At 39.0% G+C, this 18,884-nt stretch overlaps 1 protein-coding gene across 3 annotated transcripts in view; it reads left to right on the top strand.

Moving 5' to 3' along the window:
* appl1 (adaptor protein, phosphotyrosine interaction, PH domain and leucine zipper containing 1) overlaps nucleotides 1-18,884 on the top strand; it is a 68,792-nt gene that overhangs the window by 15,578 nt on the left and 34,330 nt on the right. For 2 of the 3 annotated variants that reach the window (XM_080182754.1, XM_080182764.1), the window contains exons 4-11: nucleotides 854-925; nucleotides 4,924-5,011; nucleotides 6,049-6,090; nucleotides 7,719-7,777; nucleotides 8,039-8,185; nucleotides 8,902-8,984; nucleotides 10,071-10,229; nucleotides 13,271-13,459. In XM_080182754.1, the coding sequence (XP_080038880.1) occupies nucleotides 854-925; nucleotides 4,924-5,011; nucleotides 6,049-6,090; nucleotides 7,719-7,777; nucleotides 8,039-8,185; nucleotides 8,902-8,984; nucleotides 10,071-10,229; nucleotides 13,271-13,459 (839 nt within the window). Of the gene's footprint in view, nucleotides 1-853; nucleotides 926-4,412; nucleotides 4,447-4,923; nucleotides 5,012-6,048; nucleotides 6,091-7,718; nucleotides 7,778-8,038; nucleotides 8,186-8,901; nucleotides 8,985-10,070; nucleotides 10,230-13,270; nucleotides 13,460-18,884 lie in introns of all 3 variants that reach the window. The other variant, XM_080182772.1, reaches the window with a different exon arrangement.

Consider the following 18,884-nt stretch of genomic DNA (forward strand, 5'->3'; position numbering starts at 1 on the left):
TCTTCCTTTTCTGCATGATGTTCACTGGATAGGCTGTCATCCATGGGCAAAACCATGTCTGTTCTTAGCTGGAGAATGGTGCATCTAGAATCCGGGAAGGCGAGGTTAATTGGATGAGCAGTCAACTTAATCCTAGACTTTGACAATGCTGCCGTAATCCTGACTGACGTGCAAAAACATTACAGCCGTACTCATCGAGATAATTATTGTTGGTCACCCAATAGAAATCTTCTGATCATGGGGGAAATGAGCAGTTGGTAAACCAGGACCAGACGCTGTTGCTCTTAAAAGGCTAATTGCAGTGTGGTTTTGAGAGAGACTGGAGCAAGCACGCTACTTGCTGGCAGAATTTTATGCAATTAGAAGGAAATCTAAAATCATGCTTAGTAAAGTTGTTTTTCTTAATTAAAAGATTCTTTAAATTTCTTTACAAAGAGTGCCCCCCCCCCCCCCCCCCCCCCCAATCCTCTCCGCAATTAGATGACATTCTATTAAATGGAATTCTTTTCCTGCATCAAGGGTCCCTCCAATTTATACAAATCAAAATTGTTTCTTATTTAAATGGCCAGAGTACGAAAGTGCAGAACTTTGAATTTTTCTGCTAGGATATTAGCTTACGTAAGTAGGAATGATTTTATAGTATAGCCCAGGAGGGTTAAATAGTCAGCTGATGCTCACAATCAAGATATGATTAATTGCCAGTTGGACAAGATAATAGAACAATTAAATAAAGGAAAATTTCATGAAATATAGTGAAGAAAAGTTTGTTCATTTTCACCAAAGTGTTGTTACTTTCAGTGCAACAAATGAATAACTTTCATTTCTAGTTAACTAACTTTTTGTTTGTTGACAGCGTTTTCCCCTCGGTGGTGATGATGAGGTCATGACCTCCACTCTGCAACAGTTTGCTCAAGTAATAGATGAAGTAAGTATTGTCTTAATTTGTTTCAATCAAGGCTCAATAATCACTTGGTTACATTAGTTCAAGTTATGTTAACGGGTTAGAAGTAAAACAGCTCTTAATCTGATGCTTTTTCATCTCACTTTCATTTTCTATGAAGAAATGTTATGCTCAAATTTCCACACCTTCATCTAAAGATTTAGAAAGCCATATATCAATTATACTTTGACCTTCTAAAGGGCTAACACACCTCCCAGCAAAGGTATTTGAATATTTATGACATAGACCTGACCTAGCCTTTTCCTAGCTGAGGTGGAGTTACCAAGCCAACAGATTGTTCATATTTTAATATGTCCTGTGACAGTGGGATGCACTATTTCTATGTCATGATTTAAAAAAAAAATATGGAAGTTCCTGTAAATAAATTTGCCAGACCTAGATATTAAACGTCAGAGAAAATGCTTCAAAATTTAATCCTATTGACATGCTATGTGGGTTGGTGCCACTGCTATGCTAAATGAAGAGGTTTAGAACAGATCTAGCAGCTCAAAACTAGGCACTATGAAGCACTATGAACTATCAGCAGTCACAGAATTCTATTTAGTTGCAATCTGTAACCTCATAATCCAGCATATTTCTCACACTATAATTTCTATCGAGACAGGAATTAGCCCTGGTTGAATGGGGAGTGCAGGGGAGCATCCTGGAGCAGCACTAGGCATATCTAAAAATGAGGTGCCAGACTGATGAAGCTACATTACAGGATGATGTGTGTTTAAGAAGCAGAAACAACATGCAAAACATGATAGAGCAAAGCTATCCCGTGACAAGTGAATGAATTCAAGCTCTGTAGACTTGCTACATCACGTCATGAATGGCGCTGAATAATTAAACAACAAACAGGCAGAGAGGGCTGCACTATCATCTGTTATAGACTCAATCAGAAACTCAAAATATACTATGAAGTTGTTCTAGACTCTAAATTTTTTGGTTTTGGCATTCATGCGAGCATAAGGTGTTTCACTCCAGGTGTGATTCTATTGACCCATGGGAAGCTTTTATTAAAACCAATTTTATTTAACAACATAGTTAAAATATAACAAAAAGAATTAGCATAACTACTGATTGAAATACTTAAACGTGACAAAGTATATTTCTGAACTGCTAGTTATCTACAGTCCCAATTTAAGCAATATCCCCATAGACGTGAATCCCTCTTCAGAATCAGTTAGCAAAAACACATAGGTTTATATCGGGTGCTGGTCTTCCAGTCTTTTGACACCTCTGAACAGAGAGATGCCTATCTTTTGACTTCCAGACAGCAACCTCCAGGGAAACATTTCTCTTCAAACAGAACTTCAGAGAGGTTTTCAGAGAAATCTTTCTGGCAAGTCTCAGTCTCCAATCTCCAGAAAGAGAGAGAAACAGACAGCTACTGTTCTGTAAAGATGCATAACTGTAACTCCGTGTTTGTTTCTCTCTCAGCCCAGCTCTGCCCAGTCGCATGATTTTCCTGTCAACCTAATCAAGCCTTACTCTGAAAATCTCTGGGGAAAACACTAAAATAACAAAATTATTAGCCCAGATTAAAACTAACATTCCAACAATTAGGATCAATTATGTTTCTGCAGTATCGACATGTGGGCTGCCGATTTATAGACATAGTGGCACCAGGTAAATAGTACTGACTTCTAAATAAAAATCCTTCACGAGAAACAAGACACAAATAACTTTCTTAAAGGCACAATATTGTCATACATCCCAAGCTTCATGATGGATGAGCCCAGCACATTTGGAAGCAAGGTTAGACTGCTGTCCCACAGCACAAGAGAACTAGGTTCAGTTCTGGCCTCAGGTACCTCTGTGGAGTTTGGTTTTCTCCAGGTACTCACTGTCCAAAGATGTGTAGGTTAGGTGGATTGGCCATGCTAAATTGCCCATTACTTTCAGTAGGATTAGCAGGGTAAATACATAAGTTACGGGGATAGGGCCTGGGTGGGATTGTGGTCAGTACAGACTTGATGGGCCAAATAGCCTCTTTCTCAACTGAGGGATTGTGTGATGATCCATTAGGCTCTCCTTCTCAGGTTCCGGCATCACAAGTATTAGCCTTCAGCCAATTTGGTTCACTCTAGATAATAACAGAAAACAGCTGAAAACACTGGAAGACAGCAAAGATTGTGGTTTCTGACAACACCTTGGCTACAGTACTGAAGGTTAGAGGGTGGTTGACAGCAGAATTTCTTCACTGGTTGGAGTTATAACAAGCTTAAAAGGAAGATGTTCGTGGTTGTTGGAAAGCTAATCATTACAGCTCCAGGATATCACTATAGGAGTAGAGTCTTGGGCCCAATCAATGACCATCTCAGTGTCATGAGGTCAGAAATGGGGATGTTCATTGATGATTGCACAGCATTTGATATCTTTCGCAATCCCTCAGATACTGAATCAGTCCCTGCTCACAGGCATCAGGACATGGACAACATTTCGGGCTTGGTCAGATCAGGGACAAGTACCATGCTACACAACCAGACTATGATCATCTCCAATAAAAGAGATTCTAATCATCTCCCCATGATATTCAACAGCAGTACCAGGGCTACAATTTTGTGAATTTCCTACCATCAACATCGTGAGGTTATCATTGAACAGAAATTCGTTGTACCAGCCATATAATACTGTGGCTACCAGAGCAGATCAGAAGCTGGGAATTTTGCATCAAGCATACTCCTCTTGACTCCACAAAACATGTTCACCAGCTACAAGTCGAGAAGGACTGTGATGAAATACTCTCTGCTTGCCTGGATGAGTGCAAAAAGGAGATTTCAAAAAGCTAAACACTGAGGACAAAGCAGTTTACTTGATAGTACACCGTCTGTACCTTAAATATGCACACCCTCGACCACTGGTGCAGTGGCAGCAGTGTGTACCATCTACAGCAGCTCATGCAATTCCTTGTAAACCTGTGACCACTGAGGACAAGAGCAGGATGAATAGGAACATCACTACCTGCAAATTCCCCTGTAAGTCATGCACCATCCTGGAGCTATATAACTGTTCCTTCATTGAGTCAAAAACTTGGAACACTTCCTATACCCTGTTGGTGTATCGAACCACATGGACTGCAGCAGTTCAAGAAAATTGCTCACCTCTTGAAGGAAATTTAGAATGGGCAACAAATGCTGGCCTAGCTAGCAATACTCATATTCTATGAGCAAATTGAAAAATGCAGCTGACTATTTAGCAATATTTCTTTTTTTTATCTTTCTAATATTTTAAATTTACCATAAATGATACAAACACCATTTTAAAATTCATTATGGAACCCACAGTTGAGCTTTAGAAATGCCATTGATTTAAACAGAAGAACTTTTACTTTAGTCATGTAAAATATGGAACAATAAGGATGAGTATTCATCATGCTATTGCATTTTTGTCCCCATATGGAATGATCCAACACTTTCTTTTTGTTCTTTCCCTTCTTACTGCCAATTTTCTACTCTCCTTTTAGTTCCACAGATTCTGGGCATTGTGCAGTGTTTCAGGTCAGTGGTCATTCTAAATGTTTGATCCATAGATTGTGTCAGCTTGCTTTGTGGCTCTAAGGAGCAGCATAGCTCACTTCAATCCTGTACTTTCCCTGTGTCCATACAACCACACTCTGGAAGAATGTTTTGTTAGAGAGTGGTAATAAAAGCTTTAGTAGTTGTTGTGTTTGCTAATTAGAGGCAAATTGTAATATTCGGCTGCTGTTCCAGATGATGCCAGTTAATTTAGTGCGGACCAGGATATTGAACAAATCTGTATGCCTCAGCTAGTATTTGAATAAAGTCAGTGAACCATTGAGAGTGGTCCAGGATTTAACAGTTAAGGTGACTTTCAGGTGCTGAATCTTTTTTTTTCTGTGATCTCTGAATTATTTGAAAGGTTTGCTGATACAGAATTTTACACCGTAACCTAAATTTAAAAGACTTCAGATTGTTGTACTTTTCTAGAGAATGAAATGTACTGTTGTCTTCTAGCTCAGTTCCTGCCATGCTGTACTTTCAACACAATTAGCTGATGCTATGATGTTCTCCATTACACAGTTTAAGGAAAAGGATTTAAAAGGTATGAAAGTTGCATATTCCTGTCCTTGTGCAGTTGCGTTTAAAAATGAATACCAACTTGCAAATGTTTACAAATAGCATATATTTCTGTACACTGTATGTATTGTTAGATTATCAAGTTTGCACTCAGATGAAAGAGTAAAGTGGAGAAAAATAAAGACAAAGACAGAATAAATGCATTTATATAAAGGGCAAAATTTTCCTAAAAAAATGGCAAAGTGTAACTTCCACCATTGAAACCAGTGTTAATTCCACCACTGGCATGATCCAGAAAACGATTTTTAGGCACTTTGGAATTTTTTTTGTCACTTTCTTTGCCTGAGGCGCAAATCATCTGATTCACATGCTATGGAGGCCATCTGAGGACTTCAATCAAGGTGGCACTGCATATAAGGTGCAATAATTCATACCTGTATGACATTATGCTAATGGATGGGAAGATGAAATGACGTCTGAGCATCTAACTGCGAACCAGATTGTGTCAGTGGGGAGGGCCCAGGATAATCAGCATTGAAATTTTTGCTGGTGCAAATACCGTTTTGTGCCCTCTTTGCAGCCATAATGGGATTTATACATGCAGTGAACAGCCTGAGAATTGTACTCAGTTTTTCATATCTTTTAGAACAGCCCAGAAAAGTCAGTTGTTTTCATGTGAACTCACTAAGTGAGAAAACATGCAGGGCAATTTTCACACAATGTCCAGTAAACAGCAGTTGGACGAATAACCTTGTTAATATTGTATACTAATATTCAATTGAGGGATGAATTTTGGCAAGACTGAGAGAAACCTAGCAGGAAATTGAGGCCTAGTTTAACATCTCATCCAAACAATGATACCGTCAATCATATTGCAGTCTCTCATTGCTGCAATGAACATGTTCATATTATAGAATGGGATTTGAACGTACTACCTGCTGATTGAAAGATGAGTGTGCTACCATAAAACTGCTACGGACTATTATTAAATGTGAATAGCATAAACTCCCATCAGATCATGACCAGTTTCTTCTTGCCAGTAACATTTTTATTTATTTTCAGAAATGCTAACTCTAAGTGAAGTCTTTGCTATAGCAAGTAATGGTGAGTGTCATTTCATTTATCATATGTCAGTAAAATATTATAGTGAATAATGTCCTTTTTATTATTTTGTATGCGGCTTCAACATTACAGACTTCAGTGGCATGTAGGATAAAGTCCTTCTAATTTTTGTCTGACCAAATCTCAGAATGCCCATTAATATGACTTTAATTTCCTGCAGTTGCCTTTTTATCATCTGTGTAAAGCCAACTTTTATGTCAATTTGAGCCAAATATACAAGTGGTCTTGCACTGTATTGAGCGTCACCATTTGACTGCTCAACCTCGATTCAATGATAGTTACTCCAAACTGTTCTTGATTAGAGAACTTCGCAGAATTTCAGTATTATTTACATCACACAATGATGGGAATTTTGATAATTATTGCGAATAATAAGTGACTTGCTACAGAATCATTTTAATTAAGAATAATAATGCAACTGAATGTCTTGAGCATCTCGTAGAAACTCTACAGTGCAGAAGGAGGCCATTCAGTCCATCGAGTCTGTACCGACCACAATTCCACCCAGGCCCTATTCCCATAACCCCACATGTTTACCCTGTTGATCTTTCTGACAATAGGGTCAATTTAGCATGGCCAATCAACTTAACGCGCGCAACTTTGGACTGTGGGAGGAAACCCACACACAGAAATTGAACTGGCGCTGTGAGGCAGCAGTGCTAGGTGTTGTGAAGCAGCAGTGCTAACTGCTGTGCCACCATGCTGCCTCAGTATTGAATTTCCTGGGGTTTGAGAGACAATGGGTCCTGAAGTGAAATCTCTCAAGTAAGCTGTCTGGGGTTGCTAAAGCAGTAACTGGGAAGATTCAGCACAAACAGTCTTAGAGAACATATTTACATTTACTTTGCAGTTGCAACAGATATAGAACTAAAATAGAAAATGCTGGAAAATCTCTGCAGGCCTGGCAGCATTTGAGGGGAGAAAAGAGCTGATGTTTCAAATCCAGATGACCCTTTGTCAAAGCTAAAAGGGGAATGAGCAGCATTTTCCCTGTTTCTATGTCTATGACTTATCTTTCATTCCCTCACTCTACAATATAAATATCTCCCACTTTTTATGCCTTTTAGCTTTGACAAAGGGCCATCTGGACTCAACGTGAGTCTTTTCTCTCCTCACAGATGCTGTCAGACCTGCTGAGATTTTCCAGCATTTTCTCTTTTGGTTTCAGATGCCAGCATCCTCAGTAACTTGCTTTTATCCAAGCTATACTGAATCAATATATTTGGAGGAGATGGCACTAGTTCTGTACTGAATGCAATATAAAAGTTATTGTTTCTGCCTTCCGTTGGTCAACAAGCGTGGCCACCTAGGAAACAAACAATGAAAACTGATTTTTTGCCATTGTGTAGATTTTGCAATGGGATAGAGGACAGGAAATTGTGTTTTATATAGAGTAAATTTGGTACAAAATTAATATAATGCTAACATTGCTGTTGTGGATACCATTATAGCTGTTTAAAAAATTTTTGATGTCATTCTTGATTGAAGTACATTGATGAAATAGAATGAGACTTTGTAGCTTTTATTTCTTTGTTTACATTCTCCTATGTGCACAGATATCTGTATACATATGAAACCAAAATGTCTTGATCTATTTGTCTATCCCACAGATCATGACATGGCTATTAACAAATATAGCAGACTGTCCAAGCGGAAAGAAAATGAAAAGGTTTGAATACTATCTTGGTTTTGCCATTTCATTACAAAAGTATATTTTTCCTTGTTCAGCTACGTAATTCATGGCAGCTATTTTTATATATTCTTAAGATAACTAATTTTGATGCCTGATGATACCAACAGTATTGTAATGTACCAGTAAGATTTTTTTAAAACTTTACTCAGTTAGTGCAATCCAGTCTGTCCTGTCAATGTATTAAAATTTTAAAATAATAGTTCAGGTGTTTTAAAAGTATGTATTTTTTCCAAACAGATAAAATTAGAGGCAACTGAAGATCTGTACACCTCCAGAAAGAAGCAGCACCAGACCATGATGCACTACTTTTGTGCACTGAACACATTACAGTACAAGAAAAAGATTGCACTGTTAGAACCACTCCTAGGCTACATGCAAGCACAGGTCTGTTGGTATAGCATACACTGAGAATATCATGAAATTGAAACAATTAGTTTCATTCTTATTCTATTAAAGTTGCTAACTTTCCAAACAAGCTTCCGATACCATGGTTTCACTTAAAACTGAAATTAAAGAGAGAGTCAGCACAGGTGATTGTGGGAATCAAGATCCTGGAATTCCTTTCCCCGCAGCACTGTAGGTCTACATGTTTCAGATGGATTACAGTGGCTCAGCACCACCTTTTGATGCCCAAGTCCTTTTAAGCACATGGGCCTTTAAATGCTGGTCTTGCTAGTGATACCAATATCCATTTGATGGACAAAATGGATGTTTTTGGAATCTAGTGTCACAATTCTGTTCAGGTATAGCATTAGGTGGAAGTTTAAGCTCCTCTACAATGTACTAACAGCATTCGTTAGTTCCTGACTCATAAACACTCATCACTGCACCTTGTTAATTGACCCAAATTGCTAATTTTACTTCAACAATCATGGCTAGGTTTAAGTCTTTGGATTGTATGCAACAGGGATGTTTGATTTTTTTTCTAATGTACAACCCAACACTAGCAATTAAAGGAAACATTCCTCCATTACTCTAGAGTAGATTTGAGCCAGGGCAAAGTTTTTGTTTCAAAATGCTAACATTGCAATAAGACAAGATCGTACAAATCTGTAACTGGATGGATTTCCTTAGATGTACTAATAATTGGTTTATTTTAGATAAACTTCTTTAAGATGGGCTCTGAACACATGACTCAACAGTTGGAAGAATTTTTGACAAATATTGGTGCCAGTGTTCAGGGGTAAGTAATAATTGGCCTTTGCAACTGATCTGGTTACAAGTTATATGCCTTTTCTAACTTGATCTTAATTTCTTTTTAAGTCCCTTCCATCTGTTGTATTTGAGTTACTAAAACGGAAGATTATAATAGTTCAGCTCTGTATTTGCAGTTAAAAATCAGATTTGCAAAACGCCCTGCTGGTCAATACACAGTAGCTGAGCAGTATAGAAAGCTCTTTGCATTGAGATTGTGAACGGAGTATAGGACCAGATTTGGCTTTCCTCTTGATTATTCTCCACTGATCTTTTGCTGCATTGGGGTTGACTGTGATTACCTTGACTGTCAAAAAACCCATCAAGATCTATGCATGCGTAGTCATTTGGTGCATTCCAAGGGGCAGTTGGTATCCTTGAAGCCGTATACTAAAAGCAGCAGTGAAAGAAAAAAATATATTTTGGTGTAATTAAGACAGAAAATGTTAAAAACCTCAGGCCTGACAGCATCTGTGGAGAGAGGAACAGAGTTAACGTTTCAGATCTAATATGTCTCTTTGGAACTGATTTTTCCATTTTAGTGTGTCTGGAGGAAGTAACTGCATCCCCATCTTTCTGCTGATTACCTGAGTTAGATGATTCACAGTTAACATAAGAACATAAAAAATAGGAGCAGGAGTAGGCCATTTAGCCCTTCGAGCCTGCCCCGCCATTCAGTAAGATCATGGCTGATCTGAAGTGGATCAGTGCCACTTTCCCGCTTTCTCCCCATAACCCTTTAATTCCCTTGTCTGTCAAAAACCTATCTACCCGTGACTTAAATATATTTAGCGAGGTAGCCTCCACCACTTCAACGTTATTGATCAGTTTATTTCTAGACAACCTTTGTAACAACCACCTTAATATCGTAGAATGTATTAGTTATCAGTCCAAAACAAATGTGCATAGTGTCCCGGATTTTAACACAAATTAGAACTACTGTAAGCAGTGGCCTCGGTATGGATTATTGTACATAATTTTAGTGAGTGGTATTAGATATAGACCCACCATTTAAAATATTCATGGTTGAAATATTTGTAAAATGATAAAATTAGTCTGCTTATCTCTGTTCTAGGGTCCGAAGGGAAATGGAGACTGAACTGGAAACCATGCATCAGACCATTCAAGACCTGGAAGTAGCCAGTGATTCATTGTACCTCCCTGATCCAGATACCAAAATATTCAACAGCAATAAAAACCTAACTAGAAAAACTGGATATATGAATACAAGACAGTAAGTGTCAAATGGTATCATGGGATTTTTCTCTTAGATTCTCACGAATGAACAGTTGTAATTTGTGAAGCTGTTATACACATATGACCATTATGTGAAGTTACTGACAAAAATCATGCACATTTCATGGGTAGGAAGTTGCTCAAAGCTGGTTTCACTTCAAACAAACAGTAGATACTGACACATCCAGGGAGCAAGTCACTTGAAACCATAAAACAACGTAAAAGCAGGTTATTTGTCCCATCAAGTCTGTGCCAATTTCTTTTTCTACGTATGCTAGCTAGTAATTTAACTTGCCATGTTAAACCTGGTGCTTCGGTCAAGGATGTCTGAGTGACTGCAAGACGTTCTGAAAAGAGCAGCCAGTTATCATGGTACAAACAACACAGGTAATAAAAGGGATGAAGTTCTAAAAGCAGAATATAGGGAGTTAAGAAGCAAGTTGGAAAGTAGGACCTCAAAGGTAGTAATCTCAGGATTACTAGCAGTGCCATGTACTAGTCACAATAGAAACGGAGGCTATATAGATGTTTTACTGTTATTGTATAGGACATTGGTGAGGCTGCATCTGGACTACTGTGTGTAGTATTGATTTCCTTATCTGAGGAAAGATGCTCTTGCTATAGAGGGAGTGCAGCAAAGGTTTACCAGGCTGATTCCTGGAATGGTGGGACTAAATTGGTTAGGATTATATTCATTGGAGTTTAGAAGAGTGAAAGGGAATTTCATAGAAACTTAAAATCCTAACATGATTTGACAGGCTAGATTCAGAAAGAATGTCCCTGATGGCAGGGGATTCCAGAATTATGGGTCATAGTTTGAGAGTAAGGGATAAACCTTTTAGAACTGAGGTAAGGAGAAATTTCTTCATCCAGAGAATGGTGAATCTGTGTAATTCACAACCACAAAGTAGTTGAGACCAAACTATTGTGTGATTTCAAGAAGGAATTAGATATAGCTCTTGGCGCTAAAGGGATCAAGGGAAATGGGGGTGGGGGTGGGAATCAGACGATTAAATTTGATGATCAGCCATGATAATAAATTGCAGAGCAAACTCAAAAGGACCAAATGGCCTATTCTTGCTTCTAGTTTCTATGTATGTTTCCATATATGCTCATTTTCCATTTTTTTTTAAGAAACTACGTATACTTCCAAAACTACGTATACTTTTTCTTGGCCAGATATTCCTACATGCTTTGTTTTCTTTTAAGCAAAGCAATTGTTGATTGCTTTCTTTATTAATTAGTATTTCTTGGGCCTAGCAGCCCTCTGGATTCAATAATTTGAATGCACTGGCTGGACACTAAACCTAATTCTTTGCTTAACTAGATGTATTGACCCTCACTGCCAATATAGTCCTCACCCCAAGGACTGAGAAATAGTCCTCAGGTGAGGACTATATTGCCAATAAAATTGTGCTTTTATGTGCTTTTTACACCAATTATCTGCATCAAGCATTTCCAGGCCATTTATAGCACAACAAGATAGGTTTAAGCTTCATTTACTTTGCTTCAATAATCTGTTTTCACTCATGATTCAGTAGCATGCTTTTTACTACTTGTGTGATCTTAATTTAGTTTCACATAGACCTAGCCATTCTGTGTATTGAATCCAAACCCAGGTTCCACTGATACAAAGGAGGCAGTACATTAACACACACTATCTCACAAGCTCAAATGGAAGACCTTCTCTTAATCTTCAAGCAAGACTGTTATTTACTTGATTGTTTGGCACATTGCGACTTTCATCCACTTTTCTTATCTCCCTTTTAAAAAGAATCCATGCTTTTTCTAACTTCTCCTGTGTATGTGGTTTTATATCCTTTTACACACCCTGTTAGAGTTGCCTGTTTATATGTGATAAATGCACACATATCTAATTCATTAATGCATTAAAGTGTTTTAAGCAGCAAATTCTATCAGCATTAATTGGGATAGTTTATTCCAAAAATAACTATACAAATAATTGAAGGTGAATTAACTGAATGCATTCTCTCCAAATTTACAGATGATTCAAAGGTGGGTGGCAGGGGGAGCTGTAAGGTGGATGCAGAGATGCTTCATGTTGAGTGTGTGGGCATTTACATAGCAGATGCAGTATAGAGTGGATAAATGTGAGATTATCCATTTTAGTAGCAATAATAGGAAGACACATTATGACTTGAATGGGTGCAAATTGAGAAAGTTGGATACTCAGCGAGACTTCGGTGTCCTTGTGCATCAGTCGCTGAAAGTAAGTGCGCAAGTACAGCAGGCAGTAAAGAAGGCAATTGGTATGTTGGCCTTCATAGTGAGAGGGCTTGAGTATAGGGATAGGATGTTTTGCTGCAATTGTATAGGACATTGGTGAGACCACACCTCGAGTATCGTGTGCAGTTTTGGTATCGTTATCTGAGGAAGAATGTCCTTGCTATAGAGGGAGCACAGCAATTTCTGGGATGGCAGGTCTGTCATATAAGGATGGACTAAGTTGGTTAGGATTATATTCTCTGGAGTTTAGAAGAAAGAGGGGATCTCATAAAAACATACAAAATTCTAACAGGATTCGTTAGACAGGTAAATTCAGAATGAATGTTCCCAATGGTGGGCAGTCCAAAAATAGGGGTCATAGTTTGAAGATAAGGGATAAACCTTTTAAAACTGAGATGAACAGAAATTTCTTCACCCAGAGGGTGGCGAATGTGTGGCATTCACTATCACTGAATATAGTTGAGGCTAAAACATTGTCTGATTTCAAGAAGAAATTAAAAATAGTTCTTGAGACTAATGGGATCAAGGGATTTTGGGGTGGAGAGGGGAAATCAGGATATTGAATTTGATGATTTGCCTTGATCAAAATGAATGGCAGAGCAGGCTCAAAGGGCCGAATGGCCTACCTCATGCTTCTAGTTTCTATGTTTAACTGTGACCCACTGAAGCTTGTAGCTCCAGAAAAGACCACATGAGGTTGGTTGCAAACTCACCTGTGGTAGTGCATATAACTTAGAAAAATACAAGACAGTAGACAATTCTGTTTTTAATAATGTCTTAATTGGGTTTCAGTAAAACCAGATTAGTATCATCTACCTGGGAAAGACATTACTACTTTACCCAGGGTGGGAACCTAATGCGGCAAGCTCGAGGCGATGTTGCAGGAGGTCTTGTCATGGACTTGGACAACTGTACTGTTATGGCTGTGGATTGTGAGGATCGAAGATACTGCTTTCAAATCACTGCCTTTGATGGGAAGAAGTAAGTATCGTCCAAATCTGTTACCAGCTTAATTTATTGCTCTTCAAGCATGTCTTACAATGCTGTTTTGAAAACTGGTAAACACATTAGTTAAGCTAAAGGAGCAGAAAGCCTTGGGGACTGACAAGTTACGTAAGAGGATCCTGAGGGAAGCAAAAGGAGAAATTGCAGAGATTCTAGCAGTTACAGTTAAGGTGTGGATGTGTGCTGGTGAGTGGCCATTTTTCAAAAAGGGAAACGGTAATTCCAGTTAATTACAGATTGGTTAGCTTAACAGCAATGATTAGAATTTTTAGAGTTTTTTTAGTAAGTCTTTGTCTCAATAGGAAATGGTTTTTAAAAAAACCCATCATGGGGACACTTGTGCTTGACAAACTGCAAGTAAATATCAGTAAAATGAAGGTGATGGTCATTGACTTCAGGAAGCGTAGTGGAGGACATGCCCCTATCTATATCAACAGTGATGAAGTGGAAATAGTCAAGAGCTTCAAGTTTCAAGGTGTCCAGATCACCAACAACTTTCTCCCTACATACTGATGCTATAGTTAAGAAAGCCGACCAACACCTACTTTCTCAGGAGGCTGAGGAAATTCAGCATGTCCATTATGACTTACTCCAATTTTTACAGATGCACAACAGAAAGCATCCTTTCCAGATGTTCCAGCTTGGTTTGGCTCCTACTGTGACCAAGTCTGCAAGAAACTACTGGGAGTTGTGAACACAGTCCAATCCATCATGCAAAACAGCCTATCATCCATTGACTCAATCTACACTTTCTGCCACCTCCAAAAGCAACCAGCATAATCAAGAACCATAGGCACCCCAGACATACTCTCTTCCATCTTCTTCCATTGGGAAAAAGATACAAAAGTCTGAGATCATGTACCAACTGACTCAATAGCTGCTTCCCTGCTGCCATGGACCTACCATATATTAAGCTATTCTTTCTTTGCACCTGAGCTATGACTGTAACACTACATTCTGCACCCTCCTTTTCTTCTCCCTTATTTACTTGATGAACAGTATGTTTTTGTCTGTATAGTGTCTAAGAAGCAATATTTTTCCACTGTATCCCAATGCATGTGACAGTAAATCAAATCAAATAGCCCGCATGCCTTTATTTCAAAGGGAATAGAGTATAAAAATAAGAAAGTGTTGCTAAACTAGAAAAGGCACTAGTTAGACCACCCCTAAAGTACTGTGAACAGTTTGGATCCTCTTATCTAAGGAAATGAAGACTGGCATTGGAGGCAGTCCTAAGTTCACTAGGTGATTCTGGTTGTAGAGGAATTTTCTTATGAGGAGAGGAGGAGTAGATTGGGCCTGTACTCATGGGAGTTTGGAAGCTTGAGGTAACCTTATTGAGACATACGGGATTCTTACGGGGTTTCACGGGCAGACGCTGAGAGGACTTTTCCTCTTTTGGGAGAGTCCAGGACCAGAGGGCATAATCTTGGAAGAAGGGGGTCCCCCATTTAAAACCGAGATGAGGAGCAATTTCTTTACTCAGAGGATATCTGTGGCACTCTTTACTGTATAGGCTGGGCTGTTAAGATGTTCAAGGCTAAGATTGACAGATCTTTAACCAGTAAGGTAATTAAGGGTTATTGGGATAAGGTGGGAAAGTGATGATCTCATTGAATGGTGGATAGACTTGATGGGCCAAATGGCTTGCCTTTGCTTCTGAGTCTTCTGTTACAAAGAAAATAAACCCAACCTGTCCTGTACTTCCATGTTGCTAAAATTCTCCATTCCTAGCAATATCCTCAAATTTCTCTTGCACTTCTAGAATGATCATATATTTCCTGTTAAGCAGTGCCCCAGTATTGTTTGTGTACTCTGCATTAGCTGCAGTTTGACTGGGGTTTATAAAGTTCTGTCCTAACCTCTCTATTCTGTCTTGGCCAGCAAAGGAAATGTCCTGTGTGCCTGCTTGACCACCTCATCTATTTGGCCTGCTACTTTCATAGATCTGTGAACATATGAAATAGGAGCAGAAGTGGGCCATTTGGCCTTTGAACCTGCTCTGCCAATCAGTCAGATGGTGGCTGATCTGTTGTGTTTCAAGTTCCACAATAACCTTTGATTCCTTGTCTAACAAAAATTTTATTTACTTTTGTCTCGAAACTAAATCCGGGACGGGGGTGCAGCATCGGTGGGACTGTAAGGTCTCACCGGCATGAATGGTAGCAAGATTTCAGCGCTTGTCTCTATGAAATACTATATCTATCCACATTTGATCCCTGTCCACACAATTTAGTTTAGAGCCCTCGTTATGTGATTCACAAGAACACTGGTCCCAGCACGGTTCAGGTGTGTTGGATCATCCCAGTGGTAATTACAAGATTGAAATCTTTGAAGTTCTGCTTTTCAATTTAGTGCCTTGCTCCTCATAATCTCTATACATAATCCTTTCCTAGTTCTATCCATGCCATTGTTATCTACATGGGTTACAACAGCTAGATTCTACCCCCCCTTCCCAATAAGTTCCTCACCAGCCTTGAACAGATGTCCTGAACACTGCCATCTGGGCTCTCATTCTTTGCTGCAGAAAACAGTGTCAATCCCCCTCCTCCTCTCTATTACCGTCCCCAATACTTCCAAGGTCCCTCTGTTCACCTGCCCTTTTTAAAATCCTACCATTTACCATGTATTCCCAAACCTTGCTTGTCATTCCCAAATATATTACCTCACACTTTGATGGATTTAATCCCATTTTCCATTTTCTGCCCACTTGACTAGTCTATTGATACTTGCTGCATTCTAAAGCTTTCTTCCTCATGATCAATCGCACGCCCAAATTTTGGGTTGTCTGTGGCCTTCTTAATCAGATGAAGTTTAATTCATCAGAAGCTTCATTGAAATCCATGAAGACATTAAATGAACTATCCTTGTAACTTCCTCTAAAACTGTTAATCAGACATGACCTTTCTTAACAAATCCATGTTGACTGTCCTTAGTTAACCCGTGTCTCCCTAAGTATTGATTTACATCCTTTCTCAATTTTTTCAATAACTTGCCCCTCATCAAGGCTGTACTGACTGGCCTATAATTACTCAACCAATCCCTCCTTCCTGTTTTAAACAATGGAACAACATTATCAATCCTCTGGAAGGACTGGAAGATATTGTTCAGAACTTTCTTTCCTTAGTAACCTGCAGTACATTTCGTCTGGATCTGGTGATTCACCACCTACTTTCAGCGATGCTACCTATCTGAGTATTTGGCTCTCATTAAATTTATAAAGTCCAATATTTAACAATCCTTCTTAACTATGCTTTGTACTTCTCTTTCATGAAAACATTTTATTGATGTCCCTTTCCACCATTTTACAGACTACGGAGGAAGGAAAGATTAGATTAGATTTAAAGTTAAAAAAGTTAAAGTTTGTTTATTAATCATAAGTAGGCTTACATTAACACTGCAATGAAGTTACTGTGAAAATCCCCCAATTACCACACTGCAATGCATATTCAGGTACATGAAGGGAGAATTTAGCATGGCCAATGCCCCTAACCAGGATGTCTTTCAGACTGTGGGAGGAAACTGGAGCACCTGTAGGAAACCTGTGCAGACTCTGCACAGTGACCTAAGCTGGGAATTGAACCCTGGTGCTGTAAGGCAGCAGTGCTAACCACTGTGCCATCGTGCCGCCCCATTGGTTTCTATCAGTCTTCTCGATTGGTTAAATATCTATGCTGTTAGATCAAGGCTAGGGGTTCAGCTCAGGGGCAGAGGTCTTCAGCATTATATTTAGGAGATTGTCAAAGTCCATTGTTTTTGCAGTGAATGTGTTAGCTGCATTCTAATGTCATGTTTAGAGAACCAAATTGGCTGGATAATGATATCTCTGAGGCTCTGTTCTCTTGTTTATTCTTTTGCTGTTGGTGGTTCACAGTTAGGAGTCCTGTGCAGTGGGGAGGTATCTCCATCTATGTTGTACATAACATAGAATCACGTTGTGCAGGATTCAGTAATCCAAACTGAACCAGTGTTGGTTACCTGGCTTAATGATGATCAGGAGTAGCGATGTCAGGGACATAATTTTATAGGTTTGATTATGTACTTCAGCAGCTGTTGGGCTGCTAGATCTGTTCTTAGTCTATCCCACTCAATGTGGCAGTGGAAAATTTATTTACTATGAAGACAAGGCTTTGGTTTGAAAAGGGTTTACCCTATTTACTACTATCCATGGACAGTCATGTCTGCAACAGGTAAGTGAGTGAGTACAAAAATCAAGTAGTTTTCTTCATCAGCTAATGCGGACTGTAGCTGCCAACTTTCTATAAAAATGGGCCAGTTTGATCAGTGGTGATTGGCATTGTAATATCCCTATTCCACAGTACATTCTGTGCCATAACTTCCTCAGAACTTCAGCAGAGAGATGTTTCCTGTGAAGGTGGTACACTATTTAGCACTGCTGCGTTACAGTACCAGGGATCCAGGTTTGATACTGCTTGGGTCTGCACATTCTCCCTGTGTCTCCATGGGTTTCCTCCAGTTTCCTCCCACAGTCCAAAAGATGTGCTGGTTAGGTGCATTGGTCATGCTAAATTCTCCCTCCGTGTACGTGAGCAGGTGCCAGAATATGGCAGTTGGGGGATTTTCATTGTAATTTCATTGCAGTGTTAATGTAAGCCTACATGTGACACTAGTAAATAAGCTTAAACTTAAGATGCTGATGATTGATTCAGAGGGGCAAGTACAGGGTGATAAAGAGTTTCCTTGATCTTATTTGACCGCAAGCTGAGTTTTCATCAGGTCTTAAGTCAGTGTTGAATCTTGCCCATTTCTTACCTCTCTGGCCTCATCTGTTAGTTTTTATTCTGTTGATACCCAGGGATCATAATGGAAAAACCTGGGATGTTGATTGAAAGGTTTGATCCTGTGAATACTACTATTCAGACTGTTACTTATTTAGTCTGTGGGATAGTTCCACAAATTTAAACATCAGTCCAGTGTTTAGTGAGGAAGAGTTTGTGGGGTTGATTTGAATATTGAATACTTGTCCTGATACAATGTCTGAATGAGTATGATGTGCCTCACAGCAACTTAGCATCTGTTTAAAGATTATTTATTGCTTTTTTCGTAGTTACTTGTTTTGCTGTTGACAACTACTTTAACATTTGCTGTTTTCCCATTTTCTGTAGCCCCCTTTCTCTGGCGCCACACCATTTCATATATGGAATAGGTTTCCAACTGGATTTCTGCGTCCCTCAAAATGGTGCCATAGGATCTTTATATTCACTTCAGCAGGCAAACAGGGCTTTGGTTTAATGCTTCATTCAAAAAAAAAAGACACCTCTGACAGTGAAGTGCTGCCTCGGTGCTGTACTGGAGTGTCAGCCTTGATTTTTGTGCTTAAGCCCTAGAGTGAGAATTGAAATCAGAATCTTATGATGCAGCAAGCAATTTTTATTACTTG

Source organism: Carcharhinus amblyrhynchos, chromosome 3 (genome assembly GCF_965287045.1).
Source record: "Carcharhinus amblyrhynchos chromosome 3, sCarAmb.v2.hapA, whole genome shotgun sequence".
Classification (NCBI taxonomy): domain Eukaryota; kingdom Metazoa; phylum Chordata; class Chondrichthyes; order Carcharhiniformes; family Carcharhinidae; genus Carcharhinus; species Carcharhinus amblyrhynchos.